At 54.9% G+C, this 14836-nt stretch overlaps 1 protein-coding gene across 1 annotated transcript in view; it reads right to left on the bottom strand.

The window, feature by feature from the left end:
• Positions 1-307: 307 nt before the first annotated feature.
• The window catches only part of LOC137309479 (NF-kappa-B inhibitor zeta-like), a gene marked incomplete at its 5' end in the record, with an annotated part of 24770 nt that continues 10241 nt past the window's right edge, over positions 308-14836 (bottom strand). The window contains 3 exons of the mRNA XM_067977677.1: positions 308-318; positions 2584-2635; positions 8777-8923. Coding sequence (XP_067833778.1) covers positions 308-318; positions 2584-2635; positions 8777-8923 — 210 coding nt within the window. The remainder of the gene's footprint in view (positions 319-2583; positions 2636-8776; positions 8924-14836) is intronic.

Genomic DNA, 14836 nt, shown 5'->3' with positions numbered 1-14836 from the left:
ATCACAGACACAGACCCCCGTCCCATCACCGTGTGGGGGAATCACAGACACAGACCCCCCGTCCCATCACCGTGTGGGGGAATCACAGACACAGACCCCCGTCCCATCACCGTGTGGGGGAATCACAGACACAGACCCCCGTCCATCACCGTGTGGGGGAATCACAGACACAGACCCCCCGTCCCATCACCGTGTGGGGGAATCACAGACACAGACCCCCGTCCCATCACCGTGTGGGGGAAATCACAGACACAGACCCCCGTCCCATCACCGTGTGGGGGAATCACAGACACAGACCCCCGTCCCATCACCGTGTAGCTGAAAGGAAAGAGGAAGAGAAAATGGGAGAGAAAATGGTGGAGGAGATGGAGGAGGTGGAGGAGATGCTCACCGATGCTCAGTTTGGGTTCCACCAGGACCACAAAAGAGTTGAATTCCAGAGGTGAGGTGAGAGTGACTGCCCTTGACATCAAGCAGCATTTGACCGAGTGTGCACCAAGGAGCCCGAGTAAAATTAAAGTCAATGGGAATCAGGGGGAAAATTCTCCAGTGGCTGGAGTCATACCGAGCACAAAGGAAGATGGTAGTGGTTGTTGGAGGCCAATCATCTCAGCCCCAGGGCATTGCTGCAGGAGTTCCTCAGGGCAGTGTCCAAGGCCCAACCATCTTCAGCTGCTTCATCAATGACCTTCCCTCCATCATAAGGTCAGAAATGGGGATGTTCGCTGATGATTGCACAGTGTTCAGTTCCATTCGCAACCCCTCAGATAATGAAGCAGTCCGAGCCCGCATGCAGCAAGACCTGGACAACATTCAGGCCTGGGCTGATAAGTGACAAGTAACATTCGCACCAGACAAGTGCCAGGCAATGATCATCTCCAACAAGAGAGAGTCTAACCACCTCCCCTTGACATTCAATGGCATTACCATCGCCGAAACCCCCACCATCAACATCTGGGGGTCACCATTGACCAGAAACTTAACTGTGGCTACAAGAGCAGGTCAGAGGCTGGGTATTCTGCGGCGAGTGACTCACCTCCTGACTCCCCAAAGCCTTTCCACCATCTACAAGGCACAAGTCAGGAGTGTGATGGAATACTCTCCACTTGCCTGGATGAGTGCAGCTCCAACAACACTCAAGAAGCTCGACACCATCCAGGACAAAGCAGCCCGCTTGATTGGCACCCAATCCACCACCCTAAACATTCACTCCCTTCAACACCAGCGCACTGTGGCTGCAGTGTGTACCATCCACAGGATTGCACTGCAGCAACTCGCCAAGGCTTCTTCGACAGCACCTCCCAAACCGCGACCTCTACCACCTAGAAGGACAAGAGCAGCAGGTACATGGGAACAACACCACCTGCACGTTCCCCTCCAAGTCCCACACCATCCCGACTTGGAAATATATCGGCCGTTCCTTCATCGTCGCTGGGTCAAAATCCTGGAACTCCCTTCCTAACAGCACTGTGGGAGAACCTTCACCACACGGATTGCAGCGGTTCAAGAAGGCGGCTCACCACCACCTTCTCAAGGGCAATTAGGGATGGGCAATAAATGCCGGCCTCGCCAGCGACGCCCACATCCCATGAACGAATAAAAAAAAAGATGCAGGAGGTGGAGGAGCTGGAGGAGATGGAGGTGGTGGAGATGGAGGAGATGGTGGAGATGGTGGAGGTGGTGGAGGAGATGGAGGAGTGCAGGAGATGGTGGAGGAGGTGGAGGAGGTGGAGGAGGTGGAGGAGGTGGAGGTGGTGGAGATGGAGGAGATGGTGGAGATGGTGGAGGTGGTGGAGGAGATGGAGGAGTGCAGGAGATGGTGGAGGAGGTGGAGGAGGTGGAGGAGGTGGAGGAGGTGGAGGTGGTGGAGGAGGTGGAGGTGGTGGAGGTGGTGGAGGAGGTGGAGGAGGTGGTGGAGGTGGATCAGATGGAGGTGGTGGAGGAGATGGAGGAGTGCAGGAGATGGTGGAGGAGGTGGAGGAGGTGGAGAGGTGGAGGAGGTGGAGGTGGTGAGGTGGTGGAGGAGGTGGAGGAGGTGGAGGAGGTGGTGGAGATGGATCAGATGGAGGTGGTGGAGGAGATGGAGGAGTGCAGGAGATGTGGATGGAGGAGGTGGAGGAGGTGAGGAGGTGGGAGGAGGTGGAGGAGGTGGAGTGGAGGTGGTGGAGGTGGTGGAGGAGGTGGAGGAGGTGGTGGAGATGGATCAGATGGAGGTGGTGGAGGAGATGGAGGAGTGCAGGAGATGGTGGAGGAGGTGGAGGAGGTGGAGGAGGTGGAGGTGGTGGAGGAGGTGGTGGAGGTGGAGGAGGTGGAGGTGGTGGAGGAGGTGGTGGAGATGGATCAGATGGAGGTGGTGGAGGAGATGGAGGAGTGCAGGAGATGGTGGAGGAGGTGGAGGAGGTGGAGGAGGTGGAGGAGGTGGAGGAGGTGGTGGAGGTGGAGGAGGTGGTGGAGATGGATCAGATGGAGGTGGTGGAGGAGATGGAGGAGGAGGTGGAACACGAAACAGTGAGGGAGGTTTTAGACGAGCAGTTCTGTCAATTACTGGAGGTCGACTCACATCAGATAATTACAGAAAATTACCTTCAAAGTTCCGGGTTTCAACATTCACTGTGACTCCAGTCAACAGAACCGCCTGTAGAACAAGACAAAGTTAGTACAGCTCCCTCTACACCGTCCCATCAAACACTCCCAGAGTAAAACTCCCTCTACACCGTCCCATCAAACACTCCCAGAGTAAAACTCCCTCTACACTGTCTCATCAAACACTCCCAGAGTAAAACTCCCTCTACACTGTCCCATCAAACACTCCCAGAGTAAAACTCCCTCTACACTGTCCCATCAAACACTCCCAGAGTAAAACTCCCTCTACACTGTCCCATCAAACACTCCCAGGGCAGGTACAGGGTTAGATACAGAGTAAAGCTCCCTCTACACTGTCCCATCAAACACTCCCAGGGCAGGTACAGGGTTAGATACAGAGTAAAGCTCCCTCGACACTGTCCCATCAAACACTCCCAGGCAGGTACAGGGTTATATACAGAGTAAAGCTCCCTCTACACTGTCCCATCAAACACTCCCAGGGCAGGTACAGGGTTATATACAGAGTAAAGCTCCCTCTACACTGTCCCATCAAACACTCCCAGGGGCAGGTACAGGGTTAGATACAGAGTAAAGCTCCCTCTACACTGTCCCATCAAACACTCCCAGGGGCAGGTACAGGGTTAGATACAGAGTAAAGCTCCTCTACGCTGTCCCATCAAACACTCCCAGGGCAGGTACAGGATTAGATACAGAGTAAAGCTCCCTCTACACTGTCCCATCAAATACTCCCAGGGGCAGGTACAGGGTTAGATACAGAGTAAAGCTCCCTCTACACTGTCCCATCAAACACTCCCAGGGCAGGTACAGGGTTAGATACAGAGTAAAGCTCCCTCTACACTGTCCCATCAAACACTCACAGGGGCAGCTACAGGGTTAGATACAGAGTAAAGCTCCCTCTACACTGTCCCGTCAAACACTCCCAGGGCAGGTACAGCACGGGTTAGATACAGAGTAAAGCTCCCTCTACACTGTCCCATCAAACACTCCCAGGGCAGGTACAGGGTTAGATACAGAGTAAAGCTCCCTCTACACTGTCCATCAAACACTCCTGGGGCAGGTACAGGGTTAGATACAGAGTAAAGCTCCCTCTACACTGTCCCATCAAACACTCCCAGGGCATGTACAGGGTTAGATACAGAGTAAAGCTCCCTCTACACTGTCCCGTCAAACACTCCCAGGGCAGGTACAGGGTTAGATACAGAGTAAAGCTCCCTCTACACTGTCCCATCAAACACTCCCAGGGTCAGGTACAGGGTTAGATACAGAGTAAAGCTCCCTCTACACTGTCCCATCAAACACTCCCAGGGCAGGTACAGGGTTCGATACAGAGTAAAGCTCCCTCTACACTGTCCCATCAAACACTCCCAGGGTCAGGTACAGGGTTAGATACAGAGTAAAGCTCCCTCTACACTGTCCCATCAAACACTCCTGGGGCAGGTACAGGGTTAGATACAGAGTAAAGCTCCCTCTACACTGTCCCATCAAACACTCCCAGGGTCAGGTACAGGGTTAGATACAGAGTAAAGCTCCCTCTACACTGTCCAATCAAACAATCCCAGGGCAGGTACAGGGTTAGATACAGAGTAAAGCTCTCTCTACACTGTCCCATCAAACACTCCCAGGGCAGGTACAGGGTTAGATACAGAGTAAAGCTCCCTCTACACTGTCCCATCAAACACTCCCAGGGCAGGAACAGGGTTAGATACAGAGTAAAGCTCCCTCTACACTGTCCCGTCAAACACTCCCAGGGCAGGGACAGGGTTAGATACAGAGTAAAGCTCCCTCTACACTGTCCCGTCAAACACTCCCAGGGTAGGTACAGGGTTGGATACAGAGTAAAGCTCCCTCTGCACTGTCCCATCAAACACTCAAAGGGCAGGTACAGGGTTAGATACAGAGTAAAGCTCCCTCTACACTGTCCCATCAAACACTCCCAGGGCAGGTACAGGGTTAGATACAGAGTAAAGCTCCCTCTACACTGTCCCATCAAACACTCCCAGGGCAGGTACAGGGTTAGATACAGAGTAAAGCTCCCTCTACACTGTCCCATCAAACACTCCTGGGGCAGGTACAGGGTTAGATACAGAGTAAAGCTCCCTCTACACTGTCCCATCAAACACTCCCAGGGTCAGGTACAGGGTTAGATGCAGAGTAAAGCTCCCTCTACACTGTCCCATCAAACACTCCCAGGGCAGGTACAGGGTTAGATACAGAGTAAAGCTCCCTCTACACTGTCCCATCAAACACTCCCAGGGCAGGTACAGGGTTAGATACAGAGTAAAGCTCCCTCTACACTGTCCCATCAAACACTCCCAGGGTAGGTACAGGGTTAGATACAGAGTAAAGCTCCCTCTGCACTGTCCCATCAAACACTCCCAGGGCAGGTACAGGGTTAGATACAGAGTAAAGCTCCCTCTACACTGTCCCATCAAACACTCCCAGGGCAGGTACAGGGTTAGATACAGAGTAAAGCTCCCTCTACACTGTCCCATCAAACACTCCCAGGGCAGGAACAGGGTTAGATACAGAGTAAAGCTCCCTCTACACTGTCCCATCAAACACTCCCAGGGCAGGTACAGGGTTAGATACAGAGTAAAGCTCCCTCCACACTGTCCCATCAAACACTCCCAGGGCAGGTACAGGGTTAGATACAGAGTAAAGCTCCCTCTACACTGTCCCGTCAAACACTCCCAGGGCAGGTACAGGGTTAGATACAGAGTAAAGCTCCCTCTACACTGTCCCATCAAACACTCCCAGGGCATGTACAGGGTTAGATACAGAGTAAAGCTCCCTCTACACTGTCCCGTCAAACACTCCCAGGGCAGGTACAGGGTTAGATACAGAGTAAAGCTCCCTCTACACTGTCCCATCAAACACTCCCAGGGTCAGGTACAGGGTTAGATACAGAGGAAAGCTCCCTCTACACTGTCCCATCAAACACTCCCAGGGCAGGTACAGGGTTCGATACAGAGTAAAGCTCCCTCTACACTGTCCCATCAAACACTCCCAGGGTCAGGTACAGGGTTAGATACAGAGTAAAGCTCCCTCTACACTGTCCCATCAAACACTCCTGGGGCAGGTACAGGGTTAGATACAGAGTAAAGCTCCCTCTACACTGTCCCATCAAACACTCCCAGGGTCAGGTACAGGGTTAGATACAGAGTAAAGCTCCCTCTACACTGTCCCATCAAACACTCCCAGGGCAGGTACAGGGTTAGATACAGAGTAAAGCTCCCTCTACACTGTCCCATCAAACACTCCCAGGGCAGGTACAGGGTTAGATACAGAGTAAAGCTCCCTCTACACTGTCCCATCAAACACTCCCAGGGCAGGTACAGGGTTAGATACAGAGTAAAGCTCCCTCTACACTGTCCCATCAAACACTCCCAGGGCAGGAACAGGGTTAGATACAGAGTAAAGCTCCCTCTACACTGTCCCGTCAAACACTCCCAGGGCAGGTACAGGGTTAGATACAGAGTAAAGCTCCCTGTACACTCTCCCATCAAACACTCCCAGGGTCAGGTACAGGGTTAGATACAGAGTAAAGCTCCCTCTACACTGTCCCATCAAACACTCCCAGGGCAGGTACAGGGTTAGATACAGAGTAAAGCTCCCTCTACACTGTCCCATCAAACACTCCCAGGGCAGGTACAGGGTTAGATACAGAGTAAAGCTCCCTCTACACTGTCCCATCAAACACTCCCAGGGCAGGAACAGGGTTAGATACAGAGTAAAGCTCCCTCTACACTGTCCCATCAAACACTCCCAGGGGCAGGTACAGGGTTAGATACAGAGTAAAGCTCCCTCTGCACTGTCCCATCAAACACTCACAGGGGCAGCTACAGGGTTAGATACAGAGTAAAGCTCCCTCTACACTGTCCCGTCAAACACTCCCAGGGCAGGTACAGCACGGGTTAGATACAGAGTAAAGCTCCCTCTACACTGTCCCATCAAACACTCCCAGGGCAGGTACAGCACGGGTTAGATACAGAGTAAAGCTCCCTCTACACTGTCCCATCAAACACTCCCAGGGCAGGTACAGGGTTAGATACAGAGTAAAGCTCCCTCTACACTGTCCCATCAAACACTCCCAGGGCATGTACAGGGTTAGATACAGAGTAAAGCTCCCTCTACACTGTCCCATCAAACACTCCCAGGGCAGGTACAGGGTTAGATACAGAGTAAAGCTCCCTCTACACTGTCCCATCAAACACTCCCAGGGCAGGTACAGGGTTCGATACAGAGTAAAGCTCCCTCTACACTGTCCCATCAAACACTCCCAGGGCAGGTACAGGGTTAGATACAGAGTAAAGCTCCCTCTACACTGTCCCATCAAACACTCCTGGGGCAGGTACAGGGTTAGATACAGAGTAAAGCTCCCTCTACACTGTCCCATCAAACACTCCCAGGGCATGTACAGTGTTAGATACAGAGTAAAGCTCCCTCTACACTGTCCCGTCAAACACTCCCAGGGCAGGTACAGGGTTAGATACAGAGTAAAGCTCCCTCTACACTGTCCCATCAAACACTCCCAGGGTCAGGTACAGGGTTAGATACAGAGTAAAGCTCCCTCTACACTGTCCCATCAAACACTCCCAGGGCAGGTACAGGGTTAGATACAGAGTAAAGCTCCCTCTACACTGTCCCATCAAACACTCCCAGGGCAGGTACAGGGTTAGATACAGAGTAAAGCTCCCTCTGCACTGTCCCATCAAACACTCCCAGGGCAGGTACAGGGTTAGATACAGAGTAAAGCTCCCTCTACACTGTCCCATCAAACACTCCCAGGGCAGGAACAGGGTTAGATACAGAGTAAAGCTCCCTCTACACTGTCCCGTCAAACACTCCCAGGGCAGGGACAGGGTTAGATACAGAGTAAAGCTCCCTCTACACTGTCCCGTCAAACACTCCCAGGGTAGGTACAGGGTTGGATACAGAGTAAAGCTCCCTCTGCACTGTCCCATCAAACACTCAAAGGGCAGTTACAGGGTTAGATACAGAGTAAAGCTCCCTCTACACTGTCCCATCAAACACTCCCAGGGCAGGTACAGGGTTAGATACAGAGTAAAGCTCCCTCTACACTGTCCCATCAAACACTCCCAGGGTCAGGTACAGGGTTAGATACAGAGTAAAGCTCCCTCTGCACTGTCCCATCAAACACTCCCAGGGCAGGTACAGGGTTAGATACAGAGTAAAGCTCCCTCTACACTGTCCCATCAAACACTCCCAGGGCAGGTACAGGGTTAGATACAGAGTAAAGCTCCCTCTACACTGTCCCATCAAACACTCCCAGGGCAGGAACAGGGTTAGATACAGAGTAAAGCTCCCTCTACACTGTCCCATCAAACACTCCCAGGGCAGGTACAGGGTTAGATACAGAGTAAAGCTCCCTCTACACTGTCCCATCAAACACTCCCAGGGCAGGTACAGGGTTAGATACAGAGTAAAGCTCCCTCTACACTGTCCCGTCAAACACTCCCAGGGCAGGTACAGGGTTAGATACAGAGTAAAGCTCCCTCTACACTCTCCCATCAAACACTCCCAGGGTAGGTACAGGGTTAGATACAGAGTAAAGCTCCCTCTACACTGTCCCATCAAACACTCCCAGGGCAGGTACAGGGTTAGATACAGAGTAAAGCTCCCTCTACACTGTCCCATCAAACACTCCCAGGGCAGGTACAGGGTTAGATACAGAGTAAAGCTCCCTCTACACTGTCCCATCAAACACTCCCAGGGTCAGGTACAGGGTTAGATACAGAGTAAAGCTCCCTCTACACTCTCCCATCAAACACTCCCAGGGTAGGTACAGGGTTAGATACAGAGTAAAGCTCCCTCTACACTCTCCCATCAAACACTCCCAGGGTCAGGTACAGGGTTAGATACAGAGTAAAGCTCCCTCTACACTCTCCCATCAAACACTCCCAGGGCAGGTACAGGGTTAGATACAGAGTAAAGCTCCCTCTACACTGTCCCATCAAACACTCCCAGGGTCAGGTACAGGGTTAGATACAGAGTAAAGCTCCCTCTACACTGTCCCATCAAACACTCCCAGGGTCAGGTACAGGGTTAGATACAGAGTAAAGCTCCCTCTACACTGTCCCATCAAACACTCCCAGGGTCAGGTACAGGGTTAGATACAGAGTAAAGCTCCCGATGGTCTACTGATGGTCACCTGTAGGATGCTGGGATATCCGTATGTCGCCGTGAGGTGAAAAGCAGTTTGACCTTTGAAATCCGCGGCCTGAATATCGGCCCCGAGCTGTATCAGGTCGCACACAACCGCCGACTGATTGGCTGTTACGGCAACCAGGAGAGGAGTCTGGGAAAGATGGGCACATGTCAAATACAAGCATAGAACATGATCCTAGTACACGACCGACCCAGCCCATCCCTGTACACTCTCCCCATAGACCCAGCCCATCCCTGTACACTCTCCCCATAGACCCAGCCCATCCCTGTACACTCTCCCCATAGACCCAGTCCATCCCTGTACACTCTCCCCATAGACCCAGTCCATCCCTGTACACTCTCCCCATAGACCCAGCCCATCCCTGTACACTCTCCCCATAGACCCAGTCCATCCCTGTACACTCTCCCCCTTTAGACCCAGCCCATCCCTGTACACTCTCGCCATAGACCCAGCCCATCCCTGTACACTCCCCCCATAGACCCAGCCCATCCCTGTACACTCTCCCCACAGACCCAGTCCATCGCTGTACACTCTCCCCATAGACCCAGTCCATCCCTGTACACTCTCCCCATAGACCCAGCCCATCCCTGTACACTCTCCCCATAGACCCAGTCCATCCCTGTACACTCCCCCCATAGACCCAGCCCATCCCTGTACACTCTCGCCATAGACCCAGCCCATCCCTGTACACTCTCCCCATAGACCCAGTCCATCCCTGTACACTCTCCCCATAGACCCAGCCCATCGCTGTACACTCTCCCCATAGACCCAGTCCATCCCTGTACACTCTCCCCATAGACCCAACCCATCCCTGTACACTCTCCCCATAGACCCAGTCCATCCCTGTACACTCTCCCCATAGACGCAACCCATCCCTGTACACTCACCCCATAGACCAAACCCATCCCTGTACACTCTCCCCATAGACCCAGCCCATCCCTGTACACTCTCCCCATAGACACAGCCCATTGCTGTACACTCTCCCCATAGACCCAGTCCATCCCTGTACACTCTCCCCATAGACCCAACCCATCCCTGTACACTCTCCCCATAGACCCAGTCCATCCCTGTACACTCTCCCCATAGACCCAGTCCATCCCTGTACACTCTCCCCATAGACCCAACCCATCCCTGTACACTCTCCCCATAGACCCAGTCCATCCCTGTACACTCTCCCCATAGACCCAACCCATCCCTGTACACTCTCCCCATAGACCCAACCCATCCCTGTACACTCTCCCCATAGACCCAGTCCATCCCTGTACACTCTCCCCATGGACCCAGTCCATCCCTGTACACTCTCCCCATAGACCCAACCCATCCCTGTACACTCTCCCCATAGACCCAGTCCATCCCTGTACACTCTCCCCATAGACCCAACCCATCCCTGTACACTCTCCCCATAGACCCAACCCATCCCTGTACACTCTCCCCATAGACCCAGTCCATCCCTGTACACTCTCCCCATAGACCCAACCCATCCCTGTACACTCTCCCCATGGACCCAGTCCATCCCTGTACACTCTCCCCATAGACCCAGTCCATCCCTGTACACTCTCCCCATAGACCCAACCCATCCCTGTACACTCTCCCCATAGACCCAGCCCATCCCTGTACACTCTCCCCATAGACCCAGCCCATCCCTGTACACTCTCCCCATAGACCCAACCCATCCCTGTACACTCTCCCCATAGACCCAGTCCATCCCTGTACACTCTCCCCATAGACCCAGCCCATCGCTGTACACTCTCCCCATAGACCCAGTCCATCCCTGTACACTCTCCCCATAGACCCAACCCATCACTGTACACTCTCCCCATAGACCCAGTCCATCCCTGTACACTCTCCCCATAGACACAACCCATCCCTGTACACTCTCCCCATAGACCCAACCCATCCCTGTACACTCTCCCCATAGACCCAGTCCATCCCTGTACACTCTCCCCATAGACCCAGTCCATCCCTGTACACTCTCCCCATAGACCCAGTCCATCGCTGTACACTCTCCCCATAGACCCAACCCATCCCTGTACACTCTCCCCATAGACCCAGTCCATCCCTGTACACTCTCCCCATAGACCCAGTCCATCCCTGTACACTCTCCCCATAGACCCAACCCATCCCTGTACACTCTCCCCATAGACCCAACCCATCGCTGTACACTCTCCCCATAGACCCAGCCCATCCCTGTACACTCTCCCCATAGACCCAGCCCATCCCTGTACACTCTCCCCACAGACCCAACCCATCGCTGTACACTCTCCCCATAGACCCAGCCCATCGCTGTACACTCTCCCCATAGACCCAACCCATCGCTGTACACTCTCCCCATAGACCCAGTCCATCCCTGTACACTCTCCCCATAGACCCAGTCCATCCCTGTACACTCTCCCCATAGACCCAGCCCATCCCTGTACACTCTCCCCATAGACCCAGTCCATCCCTGTACACTCTCCCCATAGACCCAGTCCATCCCTGTACACTCTCCCCATAGACCCAGTCCATCCCTGTACACTCTCCCCATAGACCCAACCCATCTCTGTACACTCTCCCCATAGACCCAACCCATCGCTGTACACTCTCCCCATAGACCCAACCCATCGCTGTACACTCTCCCCATAGACCCAACCCATCGCTGTACACTCTCCCCATAGACCCAGCCCATCGCTGTAGACTCTCCCCATAGACCCAACCCATCCCTGTACACTCTCCCCATAGACCCAGCCCATCCCTGTACACTCTCCCCACAGACCCAACCCATCCCTGTACACTCTCCCCATAGACCCAGCCCATCCCTGTACACTCTCCCCATCGACCCAGTCCATCCCTGTACACTCTCCCCATAGACCCAGCCCATCGCTGTACACTCTCCCCATAGACCCAACCCATCCCTGTACACTCTCCCCATAGACCCAGCCCATCCCTGTACACTCTCCCCATAGACCCAACCCATCGCTGTACACTCTCCCCATAGACCCAACCCATCGCTGTACACTCTCCCCATAGACCCAACCCATCGCTGTACACTCTCCCCATAGACCCAACCCATCGCTGTACACTCTCCCCATAGACCCAGCCCATCGCTGTAGACTCTCCCCATAGACCCAACCCATCCCTGTACACTCTCCCCATAGACCCAGCCCATCCCTGTACACTCTCCCCACAGACCCAACCCATCGCTGTACACTCTCCCCATAGACCCAACCCATCCCTGTACACTCTCCGCATGGACCCAGCCCATCCCCGTACACTCTCCCCATTGACCCAACCCATCGCTGTACACTCTCCCCATAGACCCAACCCATCCCTGTACACTCTCCCCATAGACCCAGCCCATCCCTGTACACTCTCCCCATGGACCCAACCCATCCCTGTACACTCTCCCCATAGACCCAGCCCATCCCTGTACACTCTCCCCATTGACCCAGCCCATCGCTGTACACTCTCCCCATAGACCCAGCCCATCCCTGTACACTCTCCCCATAGACCCAACCCATCCCTGTACACTCTCCCCATAGACCCAACCCATCCCTGTACACTCTCCCCATAGACCCAACCCATCGCTGTACACTCTCCCCATAGACCCAACCCATCCCTGTACACTCTCCCCATAGACCCAACCCATCCCTGTACACTCTCCCCATAGACCCAACCCATCCCTGTACACTCTCCCCATAGACCCAGCCCATCGCTGTACACTCTCCCCATAGACCCAGCCCATCCCTGTACACTCTGCCCATAGACCCAACCCATCCCTGTACACTCTCCCCATAGACCCAGCCCATCGCTGTACACTCTCCCCATAGACCCAACCCATCGCTGTACACTCTCCCCATAGACCCAGTCCATCCCTGTACACTCTCCCCATAGACCCAGCCCATCGCTGTACACTCTCCCCATAGACCCAGTCCATCCCTGTACACTCTCCCCATAGACCCAACCCATCGCTGTACACTCTCCCCATAGACCCAACCCATCCCTGTACACTCTCCCCATAGACCCAGCCCATCCCTGTACACTCTCCCCATAGACCCAGTCCATCCCTGTACACTCTCCCCATAGACCCAGCCCATCCCTGTACACTCTCCCCATAGACCCAGTCCATCCCTGTACACTCTCCCCATAGACCCAACCCATCCCTGTACACTCTCCCCATAGACCCAGCCCATCCCTGTACACTCTCCCCATAGACCCAACCCATCCCTGTACAATCTCCCCATAGACCCAACCCATCCCTGTACACTCTCCCCATGGACCCAGCCCATCGCTGTACACTCTCCCCATAGACCCAGTCCATCCCTGTACACTCTCCCCATAGACCCAACCCATCCCTGTACACTCTCCCCATAGACCCAGCCCATCCCTGTACACTCTCCCCATAGACCCAGCCCATCCCTGTACACTCTCCCCATAGACCCAGTCCATCCCTGTACACTCTCCCCATAGACCCAGTCCATCCCTGTACACTCTCCCCATAGACCCAGCCCATCCCTGTACACTCTCCCCATAGACCCAACCCATCCCTGTACACTCTCCCCATAGACCCAGCCCATCCCTGTACACTCTCCCCATAGACCCAACCCATCCCTGTACACTCTCCCCATAGACCCAGCCCATCCCTGTACACTCTCCCCATTGACCCAGCCCATCCCTGTACACTCTCCCCATAGACCCAGTCCATCCCTGTACACTCTCCCCATAGACCCAGTCCGTCCCTGTACACTCTCCCCATAGATCCAGCCCATCCCTGTACACTCTCCCCATAGACCCAGCCCATTCCTGTACACTCTCCCCATAGACCCAGCCCATCCCTGTACACTCTCCCCATAGACCCAACCCATCGCTGTACACTCTCCCCATTAACCCAGCCCATCCCTGTACACTCTCCCCATAGACCCAGCCCATCCCTCCCCATAGACCCAGCCCATCCCTGTACACTCTCCCCATAGACCCAGCCCATCCCTCCCCATAGACCCAGCCCATCCCTGTACACTCTCCCCATTAACCCAACCCTGGTTAAATATCCCGCTCAGTGTTTGAAAGCAGGATCCAGTTCCCTCTCTCAGTCCTCGTCTCCTGTAATGGACACGTTCAGTTCCCTGAGTCACTGCCCATCACTTGGAACCTGAACGTCAGACCGAGGCGCATGTCGAAGGCTTGGCGGGGTGGGGATTAGTCTCGGGGGGTCGGCAGAACCAGACGTTAATGTATCATTACACGCCCGTTACATGCCCGTTACACACCTGTTACACGCCCATTACATGCCCATTACATGCCCATTTTATGCTCCTTCAATGCTCGATCGACTTCAATGGATCTCAGTATTGGGTGGGGTGCGTAATGGGCATGTAACAGACCTGTAACTGGTGTGTAACAGGCCTGTAATGGGCAGTCCATGAGATCCCACCTGATTCTGGCTACTGTGTACAATCAATTTCTACCCATTGGTGCAAAACCTTCCTTTTGCCGCCCATTCCCCTCCCCGTCCCCCGTCCCCCTCCCCGTCCCCCTCCCCCTCCCCCCTCCCCCTCCCCGTCCCCCTCCCCATTACCCTCCCCGTCCTCCTCCCCCGTCCCCTCCCCCGTCCCCCGTCCCCCTCCCCTCCCTCTCCTCTCACCCTCCCTCCCCCCTTTCTCCCACCGCTCCCTTCCCATCCGCCCTCCCCACCCTCCCCCTCCTCTCCCTCCCCTCCCCATCCCTCCGCCCACCCCGTATCCTTCCCTCCCCCTCCCCTCCGCCCTCCCTTCCCCTCCCTCCCCTCTGCCCAGGGGCCTGTGTCTGGGCCGTGTCTGCCCAGGGGCCTGCGTCTGGGCCCCGTCTGCCCAGGGGCCTGCGTCTCGGCCCCTTCTGCACAGGGGCCTGCGTCTGGGCCCCGTCTGCCCAGGGGCCTGCGTCTGGGACCCGTCTGCCCAGGGGCCTGCGTCTGGGACCCGTCTGCCCAGGGGCCTGCGTCTGGGTCCTGTATGCCCAGGGGCCTGCGTCTGGGACCCGTCTGCCCAGGGGCCTGCGTCTGGGACCCGTCTGCCCAGGGGCCTGCGTCTG

Source organism: Heptranchias perlo, unplaced genomic scaffold (assembly GCF_035084215.1).
Source record: "Heptranchias perlo isolate sHepPer1 unplaced genomic scaffold, sHepPer1.hap1 HAP1_SCAFFOLD_1663, whole genome shotgun sequence".
Lineage (NCBI taxonomy): Eukaryota > Metazoa > Chordata > Chondrichthyes > Hexanchiformes > Hexanchidae > Heptranchias > Heptranchias perlo.
Note: the sequence above shows the minus strand (reverse complement) of the source record. Positions and strands in the feature narration are given on the sequence as shown.